Source organism: Acinonyx jubatus, chromosome C1 (genome assembly GCF_027475565.1).
Source record: "Acinonyx jubatus isolate Ajub_Pintada_27869175 chromosome C1, VMU_Ajub_asm_v1.0, whole genome shotgun sequence".
Taxonomy (NCBI): domain Eukaryota; kingdom Metazoa; phylum Chordata; class Mammalia; order Carnivora; family Felidae; genus Acinonyx; species Acinonyx jubatus.
In genome coordinates this window covers 216,736,365-216,763,139 of record NC_069381.1, presented here as the reverse complement: position 1 = coordinate 216,763,139, position 26,775 = coordinate 216,736,365, and the positions used below count along the sequence as shown (strand labels likewise).

The window sequence follows — 26,775 nt, the reverse complement described above, 5'->3', positions numbered from 1 at the left end:
GGGGCTCCCGCGTGGGCCAGAGGGTCCTGCCCATTGTGGGCACACAGCGGTGCACAGCCATGTTGCCCCACATCTTCCAGAATTCTGTGCTTTTATGGTCCGATTTTCCTACACGGCTCTTCCCATCTGTTCGTATTTTCAGACGATTTTAAGAATCATTTTGTCCTGTTTTAAGAAAAGTAAGATCTGGTGAGATTTCAGTGATAATTGAGTGAAATTCTGAAATCTATTTGTCCTGGGTTTTCTAGCCACCTTACGTGCAACAGTGACAGTTTGGTCTGTTTCTTTACCCCCTTTGCGGAGCGGGGGGTGACATGTTGTTTACCCTGTGGCGGTTTTCACGAGGACCCGGCTGCCTCCGTGACTCTCGTCTGTGGCTGCTGGGATGGGGTAGGCTGTTGGCTGAGATGGGGATTATTAATCACATTAAGTCAAATCACTTCTCTGGGGTGACAAATGTATAAACAATGGAATAGGTTTCCATCAAAGCTTTTCAGCATCGGCTGGGCTGTGGCTGTGATCACTGGAATAGATTTGCTGCCCGTGATCCCCCCTTGCAGCCCGGAAACAAATCACGATCAGGGTGTGGCATGTGCCTTTTTAATATATTCTTGGGCTCCATTTGCTGGCGGTTCATTGGATTTTTGTAACTATACTAAACACAAAATTTAGATCGTGGACATCAGCTTTCCTTTTGTGCAGTGCTGGCCGGGTTTCCGTGGTATCAGGAAGCTTCAACTCCATACGACGGGTTGGGAAGTGCTTCCCCTGCCCGTGATGGTTTACAGAACACGGCAAAGCCCAGCCCCCCACAGAACTGGAGATTCGGGCAGGGAAGGAGCATCTTCGAAACCTCTCCGGCAACTCCCAAAGTTCTATTGTGATGACGGTGAGTTCTCTGTTTCAGGTCTCTCGGAAGGTCACGTCTCTGCTCCAGAGTCGGACCTTTACTGTTCCACAGCTGCTTTCAGGAGCCAGGAAGCTGCGGGGGGGGGGGGGGGGCACCACACGGTGGTCACACGGCAGGGACTTCAGAGACACGGCTGATCAGCCTTGTGGAATCTCTGTCTTCGGGGGGTCCTTTCTCTCATCATTAAAACGGTGCCTGTATTTCCCGTTTATTAGACTGGCTGGGGTTTGTCTGTCCCTGTCCGCCACCCCGAGGCTGCCTCCGGGCCAGTTCTTGCCTCTATGGCTCAGTTCTATGCTTCTTCCTGATTAAAATAGCTGCTGTTCCCTTTTCTTTCCTCTGCTTGTCCTCAGATTGGCTTAATGCGTTTTCTGACTTTTTCAGGTGACCACATATTTATTTTTTCCCTTCTTTCCGACTAAAAAGTGAAAGCACTTGGAAGCACAGAGTCGCCCACGCGCAGAGCCTGGCCGCATTGGACACGCGCGGTGTAGTCGGCATTCTTTTCTGCACAGGCTGTGACTGCGGCTCTGATCTCCTCGCTGCCTTAGGAGTCCCCTAGCGGGGTGCTCCCTTCTTTTCCACATGCTTGGGGTCGCATTTAGTCTGACGTTAACTAATCTCAATTTTTGTCCCTTCACTTTTAAGAAATTGGGGAAACCATGATGTCTGCTTTGGAGATATCGTGAATTTTTCATGTTATTTCGGATTATTTTTTCCACATTCTCTGTGGGCAGTTCGCCTTTTCCAAGGCACTGAACCAATAGCTCTCAAATCAGCCTGTAGGTCACATTATTCTGACGTTCAATCCTCACTCCCTCTTGCCGTCTTGCCGTGCGGGTTCTGTCGAGGTGTCGGCGGCGTGTGCTGAGGCCTGCTGCCTCCCTCCTTCTGGCTACCTCACTGCTGACTCTGTGTTGATGTCATACTGTGCGCTACAAGGGCCGTAAATAGGACCGACCATTCGAGGTCCTGAATGTTACCTGACCAGGTATTAATTCTGAAATCCTGTCTCCTCCTTGTTTGTTTGACATGCCTGAGCTACGCCTGTAACTTCAACCTTCCTGGGGGTTTCATTCTGCAGAGTACACATGCTGATTCCTTTCTCATACACGGAGAGTCCTCTCCTTTTGCCAAATTTTATGACGTTTACGTTTATTGTCACGACTGATGCATTTCTTTTCCTGTCACTGTCACACTTTATTTGTGCGCTCTCTTGGTGTTTCCTTTACTTCTCATTATAAACTCCAAGAATGAGGCACACCCGGGGCGCCTGGGTGGTTCAGTCGGTTGAGCGTCCGACTTCAGCTCAGGTCATGATCTCACAGCTTGTCGGTTTGAGCCCCACGTCGGGCTCTGTGCTGGCAGCTCGGGGCCTGGAGCCTGCTTCGGACTCTGGGTCTCCCTCTCTCTCTGCCCCTCCCCCACTCATGCTCTGTCTCTCTCTCTCTCTCTCTCTCTCTCTCTCAAAAGTAAATAAACATGAATAATGAGACACACTCATTTGGTGTCCTGCTCTGAAAAACAAGGCAAATAATACAGTTTTTCCCCATTATAATCACTGCCTCTCTTGGGTTTTCCCTGATGTGCGTCAACCCAGTTTCTGTCTCTTTTTTCCAAGGAACCGTGGCTATTATTCTGCTTTATATATCTTTTCGGTCCACAAGGACTGACATTCACATTTGGTTCTGTAACTGTGTTGACCGCGGCTGCCGGGGGAAGTGCCGTGCTGTGTGTGTGTGTGTGTGTGTGTGTGTGTGTGTGTTGGCTCTCCTTCCCCACCCGTCTCTGTGTGTGGAGAGCTGTGGCAGGGGTCGCCACTCGCAGGTGGACAGCTGTGACATGTGAGCTGCATGTGCAGGAGGGGTGGGTCAGCCCCACGTTCAGAACTGGCTTGCGTGGAGAACGCCTTGTGCGATGGTCTGGACACAGCATTCTCGCCCGCACCCTCTGTCCCTCTGCCGGATCGACCGGCTGTCCCAGGCATGTGTTCGGGTTTTTCCATTGTTTTCTGGGCTCCAGTGACCTGGGGAAAAGTAAAGCTAACCCCGCCGATCTTCCATTTTATAAAAGTTATTTTATTCTGCCTAGATGCCTTTAGGATTCTTTTTCCTTGAATTTCCAAAACCGGTCTCCCTGCGACCTGGGGTTGCCGGCACCCCGCCCTGTTACAAACTCCCGCGCCCCCAGCCAGCCGCCACACTCGTGTGAGTCCTGCTCGTTTGCAGCGGCAACAAGTCCCCCACGAGCCGTACTGCTCGCTCTGTCCGGCCCTCCTAGTCAGAGAACCAGGGTCACATTCCCGTCGTCGCCGTGTCCTCTGGGCTGTATCGCTCCCACACGCTCTGCAGGTAAGTCGACTTCATCAGTGCTTTCTCCTCTTCCACGTGCAGGGGTCTGGCGACATACTCCAGACGTCAGGTGCATGGCCTTCTGTCCTCCCCAACTTCTACATCAGAGGGTTTCTCTATTTCTGCATTTTCGAAGAGAAGTCTCTGGGATTCGAGGACCAGGAGGAGAGGCGAGGGGAGCAGCTGTCTGGGGGGTCCCCACCTCTCCCTCGGCACTTTTGGCCGAGCTGCATGGGCTGCCACTCCTATCCGTCCCGGGCTTCACGTCTCCGTCCACTCCCCTAAGGTTCGGGGACCCCCCCTTCGGGTCCCACAACCGTGCTTGTGGCCGGGCCACTGGTGAGCGAGGGGGCAGCTCCTGCCTGAGGAAGTGAGGTCGTCAGAGACCAGGATGGCAGGCAGAGGCAAACAGAGGGAGTAGAGCCTCCATGCGGGGGGGGGGGGGGGGGAGGGGGTGTGGGGTGATGGGCCACCCCATCAGGGTGGCAGGCTGGCAGGACCAGCCGGAGCTGAGGACGGGCCGGGGGCACCCCAGACATCAGGAACGTATGTGCGAGGCTGGGGGCTCTCTTTACACGGTGTTCCCCTGGGCTCCATTATGGTTTATATTTGGGTTTAACCAGTGTATGGACGGGAGAACTATTTTATTATATTTCATGAATTCAGCTCCTGTGCACGTTACTACCACCATTGATGAAGTGCTCACTGCAAGCCAGGCCCTGACCTGGTATTTCCTATGCATTTTTCTCTAAAGATCTGTTAACTTCGTGTTCGTTATTTAGATTCTTAATAATGGACCTACTTATTCGTGCCCTGACAGATGCCATTAATGTACGGTTGACCTTTGAACAACACAAGTTTGAATCACATGGGTCCACTTATATGTGGGTTTTTCCCCCATAAATACACTACAGTTCTGTAAATGTACCTTCTCTTCCTAATGATTTTCTTAATAGCATCTTTTCTCTAGCTGACTCTATCGTAAGAATATGGTATGTAATACATACAACATACAAAATACGTGTTCATCAACTGTTTGTGTTATTGGTAAGACTCCCAGTCACCAGTGGTCCATTGTAGTTAGGTTTTTGGGGTGTCAGAAGTTCTAATGTGGATTTTCGACTGCATAGGCGTCAGCACCCCTCACCCCATGTTGTGCAAGGGTCAGCTGTATTTCCATGACGTGTCCGGGGTTTCTTTTCTGTGTTTTAATTACTCTATTATTTTGGGAGGACCGATGCTTTTGTTGTGATTCTGAGGTTTTTCACTCAACCTCCTTGTTTTTGCCACGATGCTGTGCGATCCCGGATTTGAGGGTTTTGCCACGTTAGAGGCACACGACACCTTGTCTGATACGTTTTGCTCCCAGTGACCCGTTCAGTCTGTGGGTTTTCTGTATGGATGTAGAACTGTGGCTTAGGGAAATACCTACTTGCTGAATGTTTAATCCAGCCCGTAACACTTGCTTTTTAAAGGAGAGTTTGAGAATTCAAAAATATACCTACTTTTGAATCACTGTTTTGAATAAATAATACATTTACAGGAAACAAAATGAAAAAAGCAGCAAAAGTCTACGCTGTGTCCCTCCACCTCTGTGTCCCAGCCACCTGCTTCCCCCCTCCTGGGGCAGCGGGCACACCAGTCCCCCGCGTGACCGTCACACACGCTCCGCTCACATATGTGCCCTTACTTACACCAGGGGAAGCGCATTGTACACGCTGCTAAGAATATCTAGAAAATGTAACTGTGTATCTCGGAATCACTCCATACCTACGGAGAGACGTGTCCCTTCTTGTCAGTGACCACACAGTGCTCCAGCACAGATGTGACAAAGCTTATGTAGCCAGCATTTCTTCCTTAAAGGGCATCGTCTGCCTCTTCCTTCTGAAAAATATTTCTATTTTGTGATCTCGGTTCATATAAACTATTAGGGTCTCGTGTCAGAAGGCAACTCCATCTTCGTTCTTGACAACTCCGGACTTCTGACCCAGGACCAGATGGCTTTGTTTTCTCTCTTGCTGCTCTCTGGGGGGAGGGGCTGCAGCCGTGGGGGGCGGAGGACCGGGGCTTGCGTCCTGGTTCTGCCTCAGTATCGGGTAAGCCCGTGAGCATTTCGATTTGGGTCTGACTTCAGCTGAACCTGGAGATGCCAGCCTTGTTTTCCTAGGGCCCTGGTGACGATGGTGGGACGTGTTTCATGTTAAAATACTTGGTTCGTGATGAGGGTGATGAGGGTGACGTGGTCCTTTGTCCCATCAAGGCCGGCTCTGGGGACCCACACGGGGGATGGGGAGAGCCGTGCAAGGGCAGCCACTAGACTTTTCTGGAAGCAGACCGCATGTAGGAGCCCTGTTTTCACCGCCTCCACCTCCTCCCGTCACACCTGTCAGGTGCTGGGAAGATACAGGCCCTTGAGAAGATTCTAGATTCCTCTACCCTTGCTGCCCCGGCCACTTTCTGCCATCTGCTTTCTTCCTTCCAGAGTTGGGTGGCAATCTTTCCCTTGCTGATATTCCCCTCCTGGTCTCTTTTGCTGTCTCAATGTTATGGGTTTTTATCTGTTTACTGCTTTGTCATACTTTTAGGGGTTTCAAGATGGCACAAAGATAGACATGTGACCGCTTTCCCTCTCAGCCTGGGAGATGCCTGCTGCTCCCTAAGACCCCCAGCCCCGTGGGTGTGCCTGGGTCTGGGGTCTGGCTAACCTGGGGCACCTTATCTCACCATCCCATGAGCCCCGCTGGTGTCCCTTCCTCTTATAAAATCAACTCTGAAACCAGGCGGAAGGTTCGGTATCTACTGATTTAGGGAGAAGGTGCGAGGTGACGAACGGTGGACCAGGCGACCGTGGTGCAACCCTGGCTGCAGAGAACTGTGGATCTCCTTACTGGGATTAGAGTCTTTGGAGAACTCCAGGTTGTAGGGAAACGACACCCCATGGGACAGGGGGACGACGTGGGCAGGCACTGCAGGGCCCCCTCCTTAGCGTGACCGGCCCCAAGGATGCCAGGAACCTTGTGACGGGAAAGGCTTCACGTAGGGACTGTTTCTGTTCCCCCAGCTGCTCGTGGAGCGTGGCGTCTGCTCTTGGGGCTGAACCTCTCCTGCGGGGGGCGGGGGGAGCTCTGCCTTCTCCCCCGTGGCCCCGTGGCCCCTCACCCTGGAACGATGGTGTTTTGCAGGCCTGGACTCCCGGCACACGGAAATGAGGGGACAGAACGGCAGCACGGTCAGCGCGTTCGTCCTGCTGGGCTTCCCCACGGCCCCTGGGCTGCAGCCTGTGCTGTTCCTCCTCTTCTTGCTCACCTACCTCTTCATCCTGGCAGAGAACCTGGCCGTCCTGCTCGCCGTCCGGAGCAGCTCCTCCCTGCACAGGCCCATGTACTACTTCCTGGGCGCCCTGTCCGCCCTGGAGATCTGCTACGTGTCTGCCATCGTCCCCAAGATGCTGGACGGTTTCCTCCTGCAGCTGAAGCGCATCTCCTTTGTCGGATGCATGACCCAGCTCTATTTCTTCAGCTCCTCGGTGTGCACCGAGTGCGTGCTCCTGGCCTCCATGGCCTACGACCGCCACGTGGCCATCTGCCACCCCCTGCGCTACCACGCCATCATGACCACGGGGCTCTGCGTCTGGCTGGTGGCCTTCTCCTTCGCGTGCGGCTTCTCCGTCTCCGTGATCAAGGTGTACTTTATCTCCAGCGCCACGTTCTGTGGCTCCAACGTCCTGAACCACTTCTTCTGTGACATCTCCCCCATCCTCAAACTGGCCTGCACAGACTTCTCGACCGCAGAGCTGGTGGACTTCGTCCTGGCCTTCGTCATCCTGGTGCTGCCGCTCGTGGCCACCGTGCTGTCGTACGGGCACATCGCCCTGGCCGTCCTGCGCATCCCCTCGGCCACTGGCCGCTGGAGGGCCTTCTCCACCTGTGCGTCCCACCTCACCGTGGTCACCATCTTCTATACGGCCTTGCTTTTCATGTACGTCCGGCCCCAGGCCATTGACTCCCGGAGCTCCAACAAGCTCGTCTCTGCTGTGTACACGGTCCTCACCCCAATAATCAACCCCTTGATCTACTGCCTGAGGAACAAAGAATTTAAGGCTGCCTTGAAAAAGGTCTTGGGCTAGGTCGATTTTCACAGTAGGACAATCAGATGTCCTAAAGTCTCATGCATAGTGATAACAAAATGCTATCTCATGTCGCACTTTATGCTTTCAACAGTCAATTTGCAAGTGAAATTTAGCAAACTGCAGAACCGTGCACAAATCATAAAGCTTCATCTGCTTTCGTTTTCACGAAAGGACAGCAGGCGGTTTGGTATTTTTGAGCTTTTTATGAACGCAGTCACGAAGATGCTGCTAAGTTCCTTTCATTCGCTAGGACGCTTGGGTGAATCCTTTGTGTTTTTGCATGTAGCAGTGACTCGTGCGGATCACCTGTAATATCGCCTTGCATAAACGTATCACAACACACCTATGCATAGACTGCGTGGGCAGTGCTGTAGATGCTGTCTCTTACGGGCAGTGCCCCTGCGAGCATTCTGGGTCATTTCTTCTCATTAATATACATTCACTCTCCTGGGGTCATGCTGGGATCTCACTGTACTTCAGTTTGTAGTTCCCCAGTGACAAATGCAGTGTCCCCGTGAGGTTAGCGGTCGGCTGTCCTGGAGGTGCACCTGCCCAGGTGCCCCTCACCACGTCTTCCCCTAGTCGCATATCTACTCACTGCTTCTTTTCAACGTGTGGGCATTCTTCCATGTTCTGGGCACGTGCCTCCGTCGATGCATTTATTGCAAAAATGTCCTAGTTTCTGGGTTTCTGGGTTTGCCTTTTCCGTCTCTTACGGTGTCTTCCAATAAGGAGGACCTGCTTTATTTTCACGTCCAGTTTGTCCGTTTGCTTCCTTTACAGTCAAGTTACTTCCCACTTAAGAAATGCTTGCCCGTTCCAAGCCATAAAGATATTCTCCTATTTAATTCTAGGAGCTTTATTGTTTAAATTTTCATGTTTAGATTTACAACCCACCTGAAGTGGATTTTAATTTACGGTATGTGATACCGGCTAAAGTTCCTGCTTTTCTATCTGGATATCAAATTGACTCAGCACCTGCCATTAAAAACATTTTTTTTAATGTTTATTTATTTTTGAGAGAGACAGAGACAGAACGTGAGTGGGTTAGGGGCAGAGAGAGGGAGACACAGAATCCGAAGCAGGCTCTGGGCTCTGAGTTGTCAGCACTCAGAGCCTGACGCGGGGCTTAAATCACGAACCGTGAGATCATGACCTGAGCCACCGAGGTGCCCGGCACTTGCCATTTATTGAGAAGACCATGTCTTCCCCCCTGTACTGTCACCCTTTCCATAAACCAAATTATCTATCTATCTATCATCTATCTATATATATATATCTATTATATATCTTTCATCTATCTATGTATCTATCATCTATGTATCATCTATCTGTCAATCATCTATCTATCTATCTATCTATCTATCTATCTATCTATCTATCACCTATCTATCCATTCATCCATTCACCCAGCCATCCATCTCCCTGTCTGTCCATCCTCCTCTCTTTTTGGACTCCTAATTCTGTTCCACTTGTCTATGTGTCTATTCCTGCACTGGCCATGCAGTTGTAGTTACTATGGCTTTTTACAATCTTGACGTCTGGTAGTAAGCCCAGCATCTCTGTTCTTGTTTTTCAAGATTGCCTTGGTTATCTTTAGCCCTTCCCAAATGGGTGGTGGGGGATACATATTTGAGAATCAGCTTGTCAATTTCAACAAAATAAAAATTTGTTGGATTTTTATTGGGATTATACTGAATCTATAGATCGATCTGGAGAGAACTGTCATCTTTACAATTTTGAGACTCTTAATCCAAGAGCAAGGCACACCCCTCTGTTCACTTACAACTTCTCAATACTGTTTGTCATTTTCAGTGTATTCATCTTTCACATCTTTCTGGGCATATTTGAGTTTTGGGTTTTTAAAACTAACACAAATGGGGGCGCCTGGGTGGCTCAGTCGGTTAAGTGTCCGACTTCAGCTCAGGCCATTATCTCGCGGTCAGTGAGTTCGAGCCCCGGGTCGGGCCCTGGGCTGATGGCTCGGAGCCCGGAGCCTGCTTCCGATTCTGTGTCTCTCTCTCTCTCTCTGCCCTTCCCCCGTTCATGCTCTGTCTCTCTCTGTCTCAAAAATAAATAAACGTTAAAAAAAAAAAAACTAACACAAATGGTAACTTTAAAAATTTTTACTTTTTTAATTTAAAAAAAATTAATCTCTATTCCTTTGTTGCTGGCACCTAGAACACAATTTTTAGAACTTTCTTTAAAAAAAATTTTTTTTAATGTTTATTTATTTTTGAGAGACAGAGAGAGACAGAGCACAAGTAGGGGAGGGGCAGAGAGAGAGGGAGACACAGAATCCGAAGCAGGCTCCAGGCTCTGAGCAGTCAGCACAGAGCCTGACACGGGGCTTGAACTCGTGAACCATGAGATCATGACCTGAGCCAAAGTCGGATGCTCAACAGACTGAGGCACCCAAGCACCCCCTTTTTTTAAAAATTGTTTTTTAATGTTTTTATTTATTTTTGAGACAAAGAGAGACAGAGTATGAGCAGGGGAGGCACAGAGAGAGAGGGAGACACAGAATCCGAAACAGGCTCTGGGCTCCGAGCTGTCAGCACAGAGCCTGATGTGGGGCTCGAACTCATGAGCCGTGAGATCATGACCCGAGCCAAAGTCGGATGCTTAACTGACTCAGCCACCCAGGCGCCCCTAGAACTTTCTTTTTGAAATAATTATAGATTTACAGGAGGTCGCAAGGAGACATAGAGGGAGGCTCTCTGCATCCTTCACTCAGGCTTCCCTGATGACACCATCTTGTGTGACGAGTTCAGCGTGAATAGCAGGGCATTGACTTCAGTGCAATCCACAGAAGGTATCTGGGTTCCCACCAATTCTACGTGCACTCATCTGTGTGTCTGTGTGTGTGTGTGCGTGCGCGTGTGTGCACACACACGTGTACCTCTGTAGTTTTATTGCCTGTGTGGCTTCGTGGACTGCCACCTTCTAGGATGTGGAATGTTTCCGTCACCACAGGGGGCACACTCCATGCCCTGGCCTCTGGCAAGCGCTGATCTGTTCCATCTCTGTAACTGTGCCTTCAAGGATGTTATACAAACGGAATCACACCGTGCGTGATCTTTTGAGATCGGCTTTTCCCGTTCAGCCTGATTCCCCTGCGGTCCACCCACAATCTGTTTTTATTGCCGACCAGTGCTCTGTAGCAGGGGTGCCCCAGCGCGGAAGGACAAGCGGGGGGGGGGGGGGGGGGGCAGTGGCTGGCTGCGTGCGAGGCACGAGGGTGCGGTAAACAGTCAAGCACAAGCACAAGTCTCTCTGTGAACCTGTTTTCACTTGTCCGCAGACCAAGGGCCGGGTTGGATCTCAGCCCGTTTTTAGCGCCAAAGGCACCTGCCGACTCTCCAGCAGAGCGGCCGCACACCGCTTCCCGTCCCCCCCCCCCCCCCCACCCCGGCGGCGACCGCGTGACCAGGTTCTGCGTCTTCTCCAGCGCGGAGGTCACGGCCGCGTCTCACTCCGCCCCTCCGGCAAGTGGGCGGCGGCGCCTCCTTGGGCTTTAATTTACCTTTTTCCGACAGCTAGCGATGCGGAACGTCTTCTCGCGTGCTTGGTGGCCATCGTGCGTCCTCTTCCGGGAAGTGTCTGTTCACATCTTTTCCCCGTTTTCTAGCTGGGCTGTTTCCGAATGTTCAGCTTTGAGAGTTCCTTACGGGTCCCGAACGCAAGGCCTTTGTCAGGCTGCGCGCCTCTTCTCCCCCTCTGCCGCTGCCCTTCCGTCCGCGTAGGGTCCCCGACGGAACAAACCTTTTTGATTTTGCGGGGTTCCATGAACCACCTTTCCCTTCCGTGCATCACGCTCTTGAGGTCAAGTCCAAGAAGTCCTTCCCTGGTCCTCGGTCCTGAAGGTAATTCTATCACTAGTGTCTATGACTTTGTAGGTGTACATTTACCTCCGTGATCATTTTGAGTTAATTTTCACGTGTGGGGTGAGGGGCACATCCACGTTCAGTTTTTTGGGCCCACGGACGTCCGACTTCTGCAACACCGTTGTGTAAGAAACCCCCCTTCCTTCGCTGAATTGCATTTGTACCCGTGTCAAGTATGGGTTGAGAATATTTGTGTTGGTTTATTTATGATCCTCTGTTTTGTTTCGTTGATCTGTGTGTCTGTCCCTCCACCGAGACCACAGGGTCTTGAGAAACGTAGCTAATTGGTAAATCCCTAACATTGCAGGGATGATTGGCTCCTCCCACTTTCTTCTTCTTTTTCGAAATGATTGAAGGGCCTGTATGTTTCCTTATAAATTTTATAATAAGCTTCTTCATCTGCACAACAAAATCTTGATGGGATTTTGTTGGGAAGTGCATTAAACTTACAGATCATTTAGAGGAGAACCAACATTATCGCGTTGCTGAGTCTTAAAGTCTGGGAACCGCAGCAAATCTGACGATTGATGTTTTCTCTGACTTCTTTCTCTGGTGGTTTGTTCCCAGCGTGCAGATCCTGGACGTGCTTTGCTAGAGTACCCCTAAGTATTACACTTTTATTCTGGAGAAATTATTAACGCCACTGCATTTTTAGGTTTCAGCTTCCACTTGTTGTTAGTATATAGGAATATGCAGATTTTGTGTTGACCTTGTAACCTGCAACCTTGCAGACCTCATTTGTTACTTCTAGGGACATGTTTTGGTGTCTGGCTCTGGATTTTCTACATAGCCAGTCGTGCGATCTATGAATAAAGGCAGTCTAGTGTCTTCCTTTCCAATCGTATGCCTTTCATATCCTTTTTATTCCTACCTTGCTGTATTGTTTAGGACTTTCAAGGCTCTGCTGAACGAATGGGGAGAGCAGGTATCTTCCCAGGAAGTGTGATGTCAGCTGTATGGTTTGTACATAGATGTTCTGGGGGCGCCTGGGGGGCTCAGTTGGTTGAGTGTCCGACTTCAGCTCGGGTCATGATCTCACGGTTCGTGGGTTTGAGCCCCGCGTCGGGCTCTGTGCCGACAGCTCGGAGCCTGGAGCCTGCTTCCAATTCTGTGTCTCCTCACTCTCTGCCCCTCCCCTGCTCATGCTGTGTCTCTCTCTGTCTCAAAAATAAATAAACAGTAAAAAAAAAATTAAAAAAACATCTATCAGTGTCATATTTTGTCAAATGCTTCTTCTACCACAGATGTTTTGATCACTGGTTTTCCTTATCTGTTAAGGGGAATTGCAGTGATCGATTTTTGAATATCAGATCAGCCTTCCAGCCTTTAAACAGATCCCATGGTGGTGGTGTCTTCACTATACATATTGCTGTACAGTATTCAATATGCTAACATTTTGATGAGGATGTTTGTGTCTAAGATCATGAGAGATATTGGTCTAACTGGTTTTTTTTTCCCCCATTTTTTTGTGTATGTGCTTTGTCTGGGTAGCACAGACTGGGCTCAGGGGTGTTCCCTCTTCTATTTTCCGGAGGAGACTATATACAGTTAAATCTTTAAATGTTTGGCTGAATTCTCCAGTGAACGAGAGGGCCTGGCAATTTCCCTTTTTTGGGAGGTGGGGGAAATTTTTAATTTTTTTTAATGTTTATTTATTTTTGACAGAGAGAGACAGAGCATGAGGAGTAGAGAGAGGCAGAGAGAGAGGGAGACACAGAATCCGAAGCAGGCTACAGGCCCTGAGCTGTCAGCACAGAGCCCAACGCGGGGCTTGAACTCATGGACTGCGAGATCACGACGTGAGCCAAAGTCAGACACTCAACCTCCTGAGTCACCCAGGTGCCCCCTAAATTACAAATTCAATTTGGATAATTTAGGTTAGCAAATCATTATTAGGGCTGATGTCTGGTTTTTTTCTTTCTTTCTTTCCTTTGCTCCTTTTTTCTTACCTTCTGGTTGGAAAGTTTTACATTCTTTAGGGAGCCATCTTGATTTAGATGTAATATAACAATAACAATTCAGCTTACTTCTGAGGTGATGTTTTGGGCAGTACGGTTCTGTATCGTGTGGTTTCCTTAGCGCTTGCTCTAGATATCACAGTAAGTGCTCGTGACTTGTCATATCACTGCTTTATCGTTTCTGGTGGGAGAGCGAAATGCTACTTTCGCTGAAGTCCTTGCACCACCACCACCCCCCAATTTCTAAATGTGCTTGTTTGAGTGTTTCCTCCACATACATTAAACACCATGCCAAATGATGTTACAATTTTTGCTTCAACCATCCAATGTGATCTGAGAAACTCCCAAGGTGAAGGATGGTCTATTATATTTACCCCCATCTCACCCATGCCATGGTCATCCCTTCTTTCTGAAGCCCCCAGCCTCCTCTTGTTACTGTTTTCTCTCTGTTTGGAGGGCTCCTTTAGCCAGACTTTAGGGGTGGGGGCCTGCTGGAAACAGAGTCTCTCCGTTTTCCTTCACCCCAGAGTGTCTCTGTTTCCCCTTTTACATCTGAAGGACAGCTTTGCTGGGTGCAGGAGTCCCAGCCCAGGCTCATTCTTCCTCTGCGTTGTCGGACAGTCCCTCCAATACCGCAGGTGAGTCCGCTTGTGAAACAGGTTTCAGGGCCTGTCCCCGATCTCCTAAGGCAGACGCTCTGGCTTTGCGGAGTAGGACTCTGCACTGTGGATAAGCAGGATTCTCGCATCGGAGAAGCATCCATTGGCCGACCTTCGTGTTCACAACGGCATTCCCACTCGGGCATGCAATTCCACGATCGTTCCGAAAAGCTGAAGCCGAGAGGAGGTTAAACGATAGAAACGTCCGGGTGTTGAGAACAAGCCCGAGAGATGGGAGGTTCGGACACCTTTCCGAACGGCAGGCGGGAAAGGTATTTCACGTGGAAGTCAACTCGTGCTAACCGGGGAGGCGAGCACCCGGACCCTCGAAAGGACTGCGGTGATGGAGCACCCACAGCGCGCGCGTGTTCCAGTGTCGTCCGAGGTGCCGCACGCCCTGCCAGACCCGGGGTCCCTCGGGGCCCGGCCTGGAGGACGAGGACGCCGGAAAGGGCCCTGGGGCGGCCAGGTCCGCCCGCAGCCCCTCTCCCTGCCCCGCCCCAGTCCCGGGCCACCTTCCCGGCCTCGGACTGGCTTCCGGCTCCGCGGGGGGGGCCGGGGAGACCCAGGTGATTTGCAGGTCCGTCCGGGGCCGGCCTCGGGGCCGCGGGCGGGAGGGGGGAGTCCCGGGCGCAGCATCTGCCAGCGCCGGGGCGGCCTCGGGACCCCGGCGGAGTCCCCCCGACGCTCTCCAGCGTCTCTGTCGCAGCCGCAGGCCCAGGTCGGGCGGCCGGACCCTGCGAAGGCCGAGCGAGGCGCAGGCGCAGGCGCAGGGGGAGCCCAGCCAGGGCGGCCGTCCAACGGGAGCCCACACCCCGTCGCCCTGCGCCTGCGCCCCGCGCCCGGACGCTCCTGACAGGCGTCGCGCGGGCACCCCGGCCGTGACGTCACGGCGGCGCGCCGGCCGCGGAAAAGGACCCCGCCGCGACCGCGTCCCCTCGGGTCCTTGAGCCGGTGCGGACCGCGGAGCCATGGCCTTGAGGCTGCTGAGAGGGCTCCCCGCGTCGGCGGCGGCGCGGGGCCTGGCGGCGGTCGTCCAGCGCGTGGTGAGCGGCAAGCGGCGGGCGGGGGGAGGTCCTCCGGCGCCGACTCCCTCACCTCCCCGCGCCTCGGGGCCGCGGCTGCCGGGGTCACTCGCGGGGGGACACCCGCGGCCCCCGGAGTATTCGGTCCTGAGTCGCGGGCAGGTTTGCTGGGGGCCGGGAGCTTCTCCAGGCCGTGTCACCTGAGCTCCAAGCACAAGGCTTGGAGGGGAGCGGAGGTGACTCGGCCGCCGGGCCGCCGTGGCGTGGGAGGCCAGCCTGCAGGTACCCCGGGGGGGCCGGACGACGGGCGCACGAGCAGGTGCGGCCGAGCCTAGGAGAGCCCGGGGCCCGCGCTCCTCATCCACTAAGTAAGCGGCATCCACCGCTGCTCGGTGAAGCCCAGTTGGGGCCCAGCCCTTGCTGGGCGCCGCGGGGATGCGACTGTGGAGCAGAAAGCGAAGAGAAGGCGTTCGGTTAGATCTGAAGGGATTAGGACTTCCTATGGCTGAGAACAGTGGGATGACATTGACGCAGAGAGAACCAAGGAAGCAAAAGAACTGAGGCCGGCAACCTTAGGGAACTTTCTTTTGTAACTGTGATCGCAGAGTAGCGTCTTTGCTTGCTGAAGGCTGGAGCTACATTGGTGTCAAATTGTAAAGGGACTTGCTTGACCTCCTTCCTAAAGATTTTGATGAGAGGATTTTAGATAGAACAGTGCAACTGTCTTATCAAAGTCATATAGGTGTTTTTAGGCGATAACTCAGGCCGCCAAAGAAAAGTGGTTATCTTTTTAATATCTGGTGTCCTGGGAATTGTGATAGTGGAAGTGAGGGACCCAGAATAAAGGAGGTGATATTTTGCTATTTTGCTGCAGTACATGCACTAGACAGATTGCTCCCCCCCTCCCCCCACCCCATAACCGTTCACTTCCTGGTACTTTCTACAGCGGATATAGATGAACTTCAGTAAGTGGGAGAAAAATGAGTAAGATGAAAAGGTACACACCTTGTTACTTGAATACGCAAAGGAATGGGAAATGTGTCATGAAAGATCAGTTATTCCATATGATTCTAGAGAGCAGTAAACGGGACTGAAGATGGGAAATTGTAGAGAGTACTACTGTAACTCTATAAAAAAGCACTTCCTAAAGATTTTGAAGTCGGGAAATGGCTGATTGCTTGACCAGACATTACCGTGCACCTGTTTTGTGCCACATCGGTGCTATGTTCAAGTTGTGGACGCAAATGGAAACAGTTTGCGCATGGCTCATACGTAGCCTGGAGGAGGGGGTGATTAATGTCTAGGGTTCAAGGTACAATATGATCAACATCTCCTTATCATCTCCTCTGCTTTTGCCTGGTCCACTTGGCATAGGCGAGCCTGGCCCTGCTGGCTTTGCAGCGCGCTGGCCTCCGGACATTTGTGCGAACAGTTTCCTCTGCCTGAAAGACCCTCTTCCACATGTCCACTTGGCCAGTTCCTTCAGCACCTTCCAGTCTTTGCTCAAATGTTACTCTTTCTTCAGAGGCTCCGTAGCCACCTGTTGTAACACACAGCCCGGCCCATGTGCCATGCTGCCCTCCACAGCACTTCATGTGCTGTTGACAGTTGAGTCCTGAACAACACAGGTCCGAACCGCGTGGGTCCGCTTATTTGCGATTTTTTTTTTTATAAGTACAGTGTTGTGAATGTAGTTTCTTTTCCTTATGATTTTCTTGGTAATTTCTTTTCTAGCTTTTGCTTAATTTAAGAATACAGTGTATGATACGTGTACAAAGTGTGTGCTCATCAACTTTCTGTGTTACCGGTAAGGCTTCTAGTCAACAGTAGGCTATTAATAGTCAAGTTTTTAGGGAGTCAGAAGTTGTACGTGGATTTTCAACTGCATGGGGGGGGGTGTCGGCACCACAAACTCCTGTACTGTTCAAGGGTCAGCTGCAACTTCTAATCTGTTTTGTTGTCCTGTGGAACCCTTTTGCTCATATCCACATCCCCAGTTGTCTAGAAAAAGCGCACTGCATCGTGTGGGCTCCTAGTAAATACTTGTTGAATGAATAACTAAGTGAATGAACATTGTTTCATACAGTTTTTGGCTATTTTTAACACTTTGAAAATAAGCTATGAGTTCCTATTCTTCCTTATTCTGTCACTATTCCTTATTGATCTATACAACTTTTATATACACTAAGGATTTTCTTAGTTGCTTGCCTTTTGATTGTGTTACTTTCTGTGAGCATGTGTTGTGTGCTGTGGAGAGTAGATCATGTGGCTTTTGAGCAGAGAACGGGTATGTTGGAGACAGGAGACGAGACGTTGCTCCGTAGATGAGAGATGTGAAGATGTCTGCACAGTCAGTGCAGTGGGGACAGGGGCAGGACAGTTCACTCCTGAGAGGTTTAAGAGTTAAGGTCAATAGGATTTTGTGAGTGCCTGTAGGGTTGGAAGGAGGAGGAGGATATCCAAGGTGATCCTGTGTTGGCTTGGTTTTGCTTGGTGGATAGCGGATAGGGAACTTGGGAAGGAAAGCAGATTTGGGGGGTAGGGTATGGATGTTAAATTTCAGTTTTACGCCTGTTAGTTGTCACATACCTTCAGGACTTCTGGGTGGAGCTGTTTAAAGGCAGGTAGCCAGGTCCAGAGCTCAGGACAGGAATCTGGACTAGAAAAATGCTCTGTTCCCTTACTCCTGTCTTCCCTTCGCCTCCTCCTCCCTGCCTTCCTTCCTTCCTTCCTTCCTCCCATCCATCCATCCATCCATCCATCCATCCAACTTATATTGAACATGGTAAGCATATTCTGTTTCAGGCACTGTTCCAGGCCCTGAGGCTTTAACAGTGAACAAAACCAACAACCCCCCTGTACTTATGAACTTATGCTGGGGGGTGGGGCAGGGAGACCGGTAATTAGATAAACTAGGTAATAAAAATGTAGATGTTGGCTTTTTTTCAAGTTTATTTATTTTGAGAGAGCGTGCATGAGCGGGGGGCGGGGCAGAGAGCTAAGGGAGAGAGAGGATCCCAAGCAGGCTCTGCACTGTCCGTGCAGAGTTTTGAAACAGTTCCATCCCACAGACCATGAGATCATGACCTGAGTCGAAACCAAGAGCTGGATACTTAACTTACTGAGCCACCCAGGTGCCCCTAGATGTTGGGTTGTTTTTCTTTTTTTTTTTTAACGTTTGTTTATTTTTGAGAGCGAGAGGGAGACACAGAATCCGAAGCAGGCCCCAGGCTCTGAGCTGTCAGCACAGAGCCCAACGTGGGGCTTGAACTCAGGAACTGTGAGGTCATGACCTGAGCCAAAGTCGGATAGATGTTGGTGTTTTTATCACCAGAGGTCTTCTTGGCATTTTTACCTAATAGCTGCTGGTGCCTGTGGGAAGTGGAATGCTCACTCACGTCATGCTGTCGTGTTTTCCAGGAAGGAATTCATACAGGCGCCCAGTGCAGGCTACAGTATGGCCCTTTGGCATACATACTCGGCGAAAGAACAACCAAAAAATTCACAGAATACAGCAAAGTGATAACTGTAGACGGCAATATATGTTCTGGAAAAGGCGAGCTTGCAAAACAAATAGCAGAGAAACTAGGTACGGATATATGTCACGTGGAGTTCCTTTCTCTCAGGTGCATCGTTGCTTGTTTGAGTTTGATTTTCCTTTCATATAGACTGGGTGGAATTGGGCCCGAGGTAGGTATTTTACATTTTTAAAATACACTAAAATCTATTTTTAATCTTACGGATTTGGAAACATTTTTAAATCCATACTGGCTGTCAGTTTGCGTTGGAACTTTTTCTTGATAATGTCAGCAGAGCACGTTCACGTGAGCGGTCTCACCCGAGCTCTGTGACGGTCCTCCGGGGTGGGGCCCTGATCACCGCTGTCGCTTGCAGAGGGGTGAGCTCCGGAGGGGGCTGCTGTCGCGCAGCTGGTGAGTGCGGAGCCGGGACCCAAACCACATCTCCTGACTCCCGGTGAAGATGCCGTCGTACTTCCCCTGGTAGCTGACGGGCTGGTGCCCAGTCGCACGTTGGGGGCTCCCCGCGGTCGTGGGCCGCTCTCCTTTTCGGGAGGACCTCCCGCGAGGGTACCAGGGACACACTGTAGGCCGGCCCTTTCGCTGACATGCTTGTCTTCCACGAGTGCTCTGGACACGTCGTCTTTAGTGTCCTGTGTGGACGCAGGTGTGAGGGTAACTTGCCCCGGGTCCTGACCCACCGGCCTCCGCCCTGTATTCACATGGGGCTTTCTTTCTGTGAGTCCCTGCTGCCCGCCGATGGCGGGGGAGGCGTTTGCATCACATTGCTTCTTCTCAGGCTTGAAGCACTTCCCCGAAGCCGGGATCCACTACGCGGACGGCGTGACGGGAGACGGGAGGCCCCTGGACGTGGAGCTTAGCGGCAGCTGCAGCGTGGAGAAGTTTTACGAGGACCCGAGAAGTAACGACGGCAACAGCTACCGCCTGCAGTCCTGGCTGTACGCCAGCCGCCTCCTGCAGTACGCGGACGCCCTGGAGCACTTGCTGAGCACGGGTACGGTGTCCGGGCGGCGCCTGGGCGTGTCCTGCACGTGAACCCCTTCTGGAATCGCCATTGTAGACTGCCACGAAGCAGAGCTTTTCTTTAAGGGCGTTTGCGGGGGCAGGTTCTGTTTTTTTAACAGGATCATAAATTCCCCGAGACCCACGCTGCTATTGCTTCGGAATGAAAGTCCCCGAATTGTGTTTCATTTTCGCGTGCTGGAGTGAGGGGTATGCGTTGTGTGGAATTTCTGTGCCGCCGGTGTAGGCATGGCAGTGAAATGTATCAAAGCCGTGGAAGAAAGAGAGAGCCTCTAAAGGGCTGTGAGGAAGTGGAGTCAGACTCCTGCACACGGAGCTGTGAGTCACACAGAGATGTGACACACAAAGTAAGCTCGTCCCTAGGGCCCAGAGATGGGCTGGGATCCGCCATCAGTCCACTGGGGAGCAGCTAAATCTGGAGGAAGTGCAGCGGTGGTGGAGGCAGAACACGCAAGGCCCCAAGGGCCCGGACGATTGGAAGCGGGGTGTGTTTCTGGAAGTCACTAGAAGCCGGCAAGAGATGGACGAGGACTGTATGTTGGGGCGGGTACCGTTTGGAGTCTGGGAGACCAGCAGCAGGACTCAGGACATAAAGTTAGCACAGAGCAGGGTCCAGTCCAGGAGGGACTGCGTTATCCTGGGCACCAGCAGCGTGGGTGACGCTCGGCCCCTACCCCAGCGTGCCCTAAGAATCGGTAACAGACGCCGGGGTGCTTGGGCATAGCTCCCAAGCCTTGGCGGTGCTGAGTTCGCAGGTGGAGATGACGTGTGTGCACGTGAGAGGAGGGGGTGCAGGTTGTATGAGCCTTGTGTCCGCCTCCTACGGCAGTGATGGCCACGCCCGGTCACCAGTTACCTGGTGAGCCATTTACAGACCGCTCAGCTGCCGCCTGGAGGGTGTGCTTCGTGGGGTGTGAGGACGAGGAGGTACAGCATGTTTGACGGGGACCCCAGGTGACTGACGGAACTGGTTTGCAAAGTGGCATTTGGGAACCACTGCCAGGAGGGTTCCATGTATACGACACAGGCCAGGAGGTGCAGGATTCGCTCTTGACCGAAACGGTTACAGAGGAGTCTAGTTTTTGTCTTGGGTCTTCAGAACGTCCTTAGTGGTACTTTTCCTTCTATGACCGGAAGCCCTGATTTTCGTTGGTGCTGCTCCTAAGAAAAGACGCGGTCACCTCGTGATGGTCTGTACCAGGACCTGGCTCACGGGAACTGGTTGGTGGCTTGGGATTAACGCTGACACTTGGCTCATTCCAGATTCTTTCTGAAGCATACTTCACCTCTTGGGACTCTCCCTTTCTTAAAGTTAAGAAGAATCACTTTAAACAAAAACTTACTCGTCTGTGTCTGTGTTGTACTAACCGTTAAATGTTTTGTGAATGCCCGTTGCGTGAGGTGCATTCTAGGAGCTGGGGTTCAGAAAGTGAAGCCTGCACCCTCCCGGAGCTTACGTTTTCCTGGGGAGATGAACAGTAAATGTGGGGGAGTTCAGTGCCACGTCAGGTCGTGAGAAGCTGAGGAGGGGTTTGCCGTGGGGCCGGGGCCCTGCTTGCAGGTGGGAAGGTTGGGGAAGGCCTCTATCCTGGCACTGCAGGGCTGAGCCCGGGGGGACCGGTGCTCGGAGTGGCTGTAGTCACAGGAGGCCCCTGTGACAGGAGTGCAGTGAGTGAGGCCGGAAGGGGACGGGATGAGGTCAGAGAAGTTGGCTGGGCAAGATGGGTTTTCCTCTGGAGGAGAGAGGAAGCCACTAGCAGATTTGAGCGGAGGAGCAACGCAGTCTGGCTTGAGTTTTGCAAATGCCCCTGTGTTGCTGTGAGAGCAGCCGGGAGCGAGCACGGAGGCAGGGCCTACTTGGTGGCGGGGGCGGGAACCTTGCCAGCAGTGAGGAGGCCTGGCTGCAGGGAGGCAGCTGTGGTGGAAAGGTCAGGTTCTGGATGTGCTTGGGAGGACACCGGTGGTTTGCTGATGAACTGGGCACGGGGAGAGGGGGGAGAGTGGTGGGTGCCGCTGGGGTCTGGCAGAGCAGTTGGGGTGTGTCGGGATTGCAGTGAGCAGGTGGGGTGGGAAAGCTACGGAAGCTGTGAAGCACCTTCCTCGTAACTGGGGGTTTCTGCTGCAGCCGGCGGAATGAGATGAATGTTACGTTGCCTGAACCAGAAATGTTCTAGTTCTTGAAAACAGTCTCTCACTCACGAGCACACATACGTATGTTTGAACGGTATGGTAGAGAACTTGTCTCTTTGTAAAGTGAAGTTACTCGTTTCTGGGGCCTTGGGTTTTTTATGTGTCTGAACTTTGAATTTTGTTTCCCTGTTTTTAACCAGGACAAGGTGTCGTATTGGAACGTTCCATCTTCAGCGACTTTGTTTTCTTGGACGCGATGTATAATCAAGGATTCATCCGGAAGCAGTGTGAGTCGGCGTTGCGCTCAGGCCTTCCTGGACACGCTGCGTAGCTTCGCGAAGGCTCTGGTAGACTCCCCACGCGGTCCCTGCTCTTTCTGTGCACGTCTGTTAGGCAGACGGATAGAAGCTAGTACTTGTTAAATTTCCACAGGAAGAAAGCGGGTTCCTTCCACCCTCTTTTCCTCCTAAATTCCCATCTCCCAGTGGAAGCAGGGAAGCGTTCTGGATCCTTGAACAGCTCAGCTCCCGGATTCCACCCAACCTTCCCGAGCTGCCCCGACCCTCTTCGGTGTTGCAGAATACCGCAGCCACTTTCTCTGATCTGTGGTTTAATTTCCCTGAACTGGCCAGTTTTTTAGTGTATTATCTTGGACATATCGGGATGTCTTCTTTTCCTTGTGGCTGCACCTGCATGCCAGCGACACCATCATCCTTTCCCCGTCTGATGTGCTGCTGGTCTGCCGTGTCCAGGGATGGTAGCCCCGGTAGGGTGTTGTGGAAGGTCTGACGTTGGCAGACGGACAGGAACCAAGGCCTCTTGGTTCAAGGTGGCCTGACTGAGCGGTTATGGAACCACGTCAGGGTGGGGCCAGGACGTGTAAGTAGGAGTGCGCCAGGGCGGGGCCGGGAGAGCCTGTGCCGTCTGCCTGTGGCCGTGTCCACCTGAGCGCTCCCTCGGCTGGCTGGAGTGGTGGTGGCTCACGCCTGGAGGGCAGAGCGAGAGCGCTCGGTGAGTGACTGTGGAGAGCGAAGCAGGCCAGGAGACGGCCTGGGATGGAGGCGCCCGGCCGTTGGTCCGCCTGCCCGTTCTGCGGTTGGGGTGCCCGCCCGTGCTCGCGGGAGGGGCCGCGGCGCCCTTGCTTCTGGCCATGGACCTCACAGGCTATCCGGGCAGCAGCTGCGGGCAGTCAGACAGCCTTTCTGGGACTTGGGCTGCGTGCCGGGCTTCGTTTTAGGCATCGGGGATCTGGGGCGAGGAGACGGGGAAGCTCCTGCCGTCCTGGCCAGGGCGGGGCCGGCATTGAAGCAACGTGGACGCCGTTACTCCGTGACCCTGTGGAAGCACCCAGAACTCTGGCTGGGAGACGGGGTGCGGTCTGGGACGGCGTCCTGGGTGAGCCCGGAGCAGGCTGGCAGCAGGGCAGCGGGTGAGCGAGGTGCAGCGTAGCAGGGAGGCCAGCGCGGGCGGAGGACGGCCCAGGAGAGGCAGGTAGGGCGGGAGGAGGGGAGGCTCGCGCCCTGGCAGGGGGGCTTGGCTGTTTCCTGAAAGTGGCGAGGAGCCACCCAAGGTGTCGGGTGTGGGAAGGATGTGGTTGCATTGCGTTCGTTCGTCTGAAGTACGTGTTCGGTGAGGGGACATCCAAGGACAGGAGGCCAGAGGTGGGATGTCAGAGCAGGATGGCACGCCGACACCACAGTGGGCAGGGCAGGGGCAGGCCCGGCGATCGGCCTTGTGAGGAGGAGGCCGGGGAGTAACTGGGCTCAGCAGGCTCCTTGCCACGTGAAGAGGACGGGGCGCGGCAGCGGGCCGAGGAGCAGGTGTCCCACACGGGCGTGTGAGCTGGGGACCCCTGAGGTGGCCAGGTGGTTGCGTGTCCTAGACGCGGTCTGGGGGATTGATGCGGACAGAGGATGCGCTTATCCCGGGAGAGTCGGGAGAGGGAGTGAGGACCGAGGCCAGGGTCCTTGGGGCTGGCTTCCGGCTCTCTGGGGAGGGAAGCCCGCTGCGGAATTGCACCCAAACGGGGTCGGTGAGGTGGCAGGGGCACGGTCGTCACCGAGTGTGTGGGATCTCGTGGGACGGGAGCGGAGAAGTGACCCGGGGTGGGGGGCAGTGGCTTTCGTGAGAGTCAGTTCTGTGTTAGGCTGGGAGAACAGATTCCTTTGGGGTGGACGGCGCACGCACAGCCAGGGGTAGGGTCCCCTCAGCCGTGGGGACTCCCAGAACACGCCCAAGGAGGGGCACTTGGTGGAGGAAGCGGGAGGACGGACGTCTTGCCTGGGGGTGGGCAGGACCAGACAGGAAGCCGGGATGAGGCCGAGTGTTAGAACGGTGCCCACAGTCCCTTGAGGCTGGGTCACTTACTTGGAGTGCACCACCGTCGTAGCCTGTCCCTCCAGCCCAGACCCTTGTGACCTTGGGTCAGAGGTCCGCCTGAATCGCCCCCAAAGCAGGCGTCGCTAGCAGTGGTCACCGGGACTTTTCTTTACAGCAAAGTAGTTGTCTTTCTGTGGCTCTTCGTGTGATCGCTTCTGGAAGTTTCTGCCATGTGAAAATCTGCAGATGGTCATTTCTTGACATTGCTGCCGTGGCGGGTGAGGGTGGTGGTTTCGTTCCAGCGACCCAGACTGTGCTCTGGCTGCCTTTCCAGTGGCGTCATTGTGCGCCAGAGGACGTCCAGGTGCAGGGTGTTCTTGGAAACGGCGCGGATGGGGTTCGGCATCACCGGCCGTGCGTGGCTGTTGTGCGTACGGCTTGCTCGGTACGGCGACAGCTTCAGGAGGGTTTCCCCCAGCCTTCACTGCTTGCTGCTTTGTTTTCTCATTACTAAATCTGCTTCAGAAGGTCGGTCTGCGTAGCTGATTAAATTTACTGAAGTAGGTTGAACCCAAGTAAATGTAATCAGATGTTTTTCAGTTGAGTTTTTTGAAAAGTAAAGTATGTACGAGACGTCCACGACGTGGACACCCGCGGGTGACAGACGTGTCCCGCTCGTGTGTGGCAGGTGTGGAGCACTACAACGAGGTGAAGAAGGTCACCGCCTCTGAGTACCTGCCTCCCCACGTGGTCATCTACATCGACGTGCCGGTTCCGGAGATCCAGAGTCGGATTCAGAAGAAAGGAAATGTAACCAGCTCTTAAATTCAAGACCCCGCTCGTTTTGCGTGTCCCCGTTGTTGCGGTGCCAGTACTCGCGGCACTTTGCTGAGTCGCCACCTTCCTTCACGGAGCCGGGCGGCACCCACAGCGGAGCCCCCGGAGGGTGGGCCCTCGTGCGGTGGATGGAGGGGGGTCCCGGTGCAGTCCCTGCTCTCCACCGGAGCCCCGCGCTCCCTGGCCCCATCTCTCCGTCCTCCCCTGTCCCCTAAAGCACCCTGTGAGGCCGGGTCAGTGTCCTGACCACTTCCCTGTGCCCTGCACCTTTCTGTTCTCTCGCGGGGCCTCTGTGCCCCGGTGTCTGGGCAGACTGAGTGTCACTTTCAACACCTCTCAGTGCTTCACTCCCGTTGAGCCCTGTCCCTGTGTTCCTGCCTGCTGAGCCTGCAGCGGCTGAGCAGCGAGGTCCATGCATGTGGCGCCGGGCGAGACTCGGTTAGGTGGCCTGGACACTGCAGATTGAAGGTGCCCACCGGCCGTGTGGGCGTGATGCGGGGACAGAGGTCGTGAAGACTGTCGCCGCCCTTAGGACTGGTTCTTGGGAAGCACTGCTCCCACTTAGGGTATTTGTTCCTGACACGTGGTGACAGTGTAGAGTTGTGTGAGGGGGACGCGTAGGCAGTGTATCAGGCGGAGGTAAATGCCACGAAGAAACCAGGGAACAGCGATGTGACTGTTCTGGAAGCGTGGCCGAACTGGAAGAGGTCTTAAATTCTGAAGCTTGCTGCTCATGGTTGGAGTTTTCAGTTTCCGAATTTGGCTTAGCACACCTGGAGGTGATAGGGGGGTGAGAGGTGGAGAAGTGGGAGCGGGCTGGGTGTGTGAGCGGCGGGGAAGCGAGAAGGACGGAGGGAGTGGGTGGCGGAGAGGGGGGTGAGGGGGTAGGGGAGAGGTGGGCTGGTCCTCTCGTCTTGGGCGCACAGCGGAGCGGGCAAGCCAGGCCCAGTGTGTGTGCACACATGCACACCGTGTTCTTTCTGAGCCTGTTTGAAGCACGCGTCTGAAGGCCTGTGCAAGGTCATGCCGTGGGTTCCCCGGGCAAACAGGTTAGTCCTGACCGACACTGAGGCCCCTTTTCTGTCGTCCCGACAACACCCACAAGTTGTTCCCAGAAAACCGTGTTTGTTGCTTGTTTTCACGTTTTACGTGTGCACAAGTAAAAGAAAGAGACGCCTAAATGTTTCACGCTTGTTTTTTTCTTCTTTTGCTTAGCCACACGAAATGAAGGTCACCTCGGCCTATCTGCAGGACATCGAGAACGCCTACAAGAAAACCTTCCTGCCTGAGATGAGGTGAGCCAGGCGCACAGTTCACACGTCTTCACACGCGGCTCCGTGTGCCGCGGCCTGGGGGGTTCACTCTCACTACAGTGGGTGTTGTGCGGCACGTTGTGCGCTGAGGTTTGCGAGGGAGCAGGACAGCACACGTTCCGGCTTGATCTGGTAGGGTCTTGTTGTTTCTTGGCTTGCTTGTTTCGTCCATCTTCCTTCTTTGTTTTACTTCTGAAATCACGGGAAGCCGGAAGCAGACCCTTGCCGTGTTTCACGATAGGGTGTGAGCATCAGAGGACTCCTCTGACACCTGAGCTGGCAGCTGGACGTTCATGTCTACCCAGGATTGCTCGGCAGTGCCCCCTGCTGGTACAGAAAATTCAGGAGGATAAACAATCCCTACGGGTTCTAAGAGTTCTTCTGAAAGGTCATTTGGAATTTTAAATGAAATCCCACCAAAGCCTCCTGTTTCTTTTCTCCTGTTCTCTTCCTTTCCTGAAGGCGCAAAGCGAATGTGTTTCCGCCCCCTCCGTGTGGCCCATCCTCGTGTGGTCGTGGGCCTCCCTCGCGTCCCGCCAGAATTAGGTTGTTTGATGCTTTCACTGAAGGTTCCTAGCAGTATTTCTTAAACTTTCGGAAACTTAACCCTCTTGGTACCTAAAAATCTCATGCCTTTAAGATTTCAGAGTATAAAATTGTGAATAAAAACTGTGATAACTTTGGAAGAAAAATCT

The 26,775-nt window shown here is 53.1% G+C and overlaps 2 protein-coding genes across 4 annotated transcripts in view; both read left to right on the top strand.

Annotated features, from left to right (window-relative positions):
- Positions 1-6,457: 6,457 nt before the first annotated feature.
- On the top strand, positions 6,458-7,387 carry LOC106984605 (olfactory receptor 6B2). Its single transcript, XM_015082809.3, has one exon. It carries the CDS (start codon positions 6,467-6,469, stop codon positions 7,385-7,387), a length of 921 nt encoding a protein of 306 aa, XP_014938295.2. The 5' UTR covers positions 6,458-6,466.
- A 7,395-nt stretch (positions 7,388-14,782) lies between these two features.
- The window catches only part of NDUFA10 (NADH:ubiquinone oxidoreductase subunit A10), a 51,433-nt gene continuing 39,440 nt past the window's right edge, over positions 14,783-26,775 (top strand). For all 3 annotated transcript variants that reach the window (XR_003416132.2, XM_027046124.2, XM_027046107.2), the window contains exons 1-6: positions 14,783-14,940; positions 18,340-18,508; positions 19,237-19,452; positions 21,812-21,898; positions 24,619-24,740; positions 25,983-26,062. Coding sequence is in view for 2 of the 3 variants with exons in the window: in XM_027046124.2 (XP_026901925.1) it covers positions 14,866-14,940; positions 18,340-18,508; positions 19,237-19,452; positions 21,812-21,898; positions 24,619-24,740; positions 25,983-26,062 (749 nt within the window). In the remaining variant the exon portion in view is untranslated. The remainder of the gene's footprint in view (positions 14,941-18,339; positions 18,509-19,236; positions 19,453-21,811; positions 21,899-24,618; positions 24,741-25,982; positions 26,063-26,775) is intronic.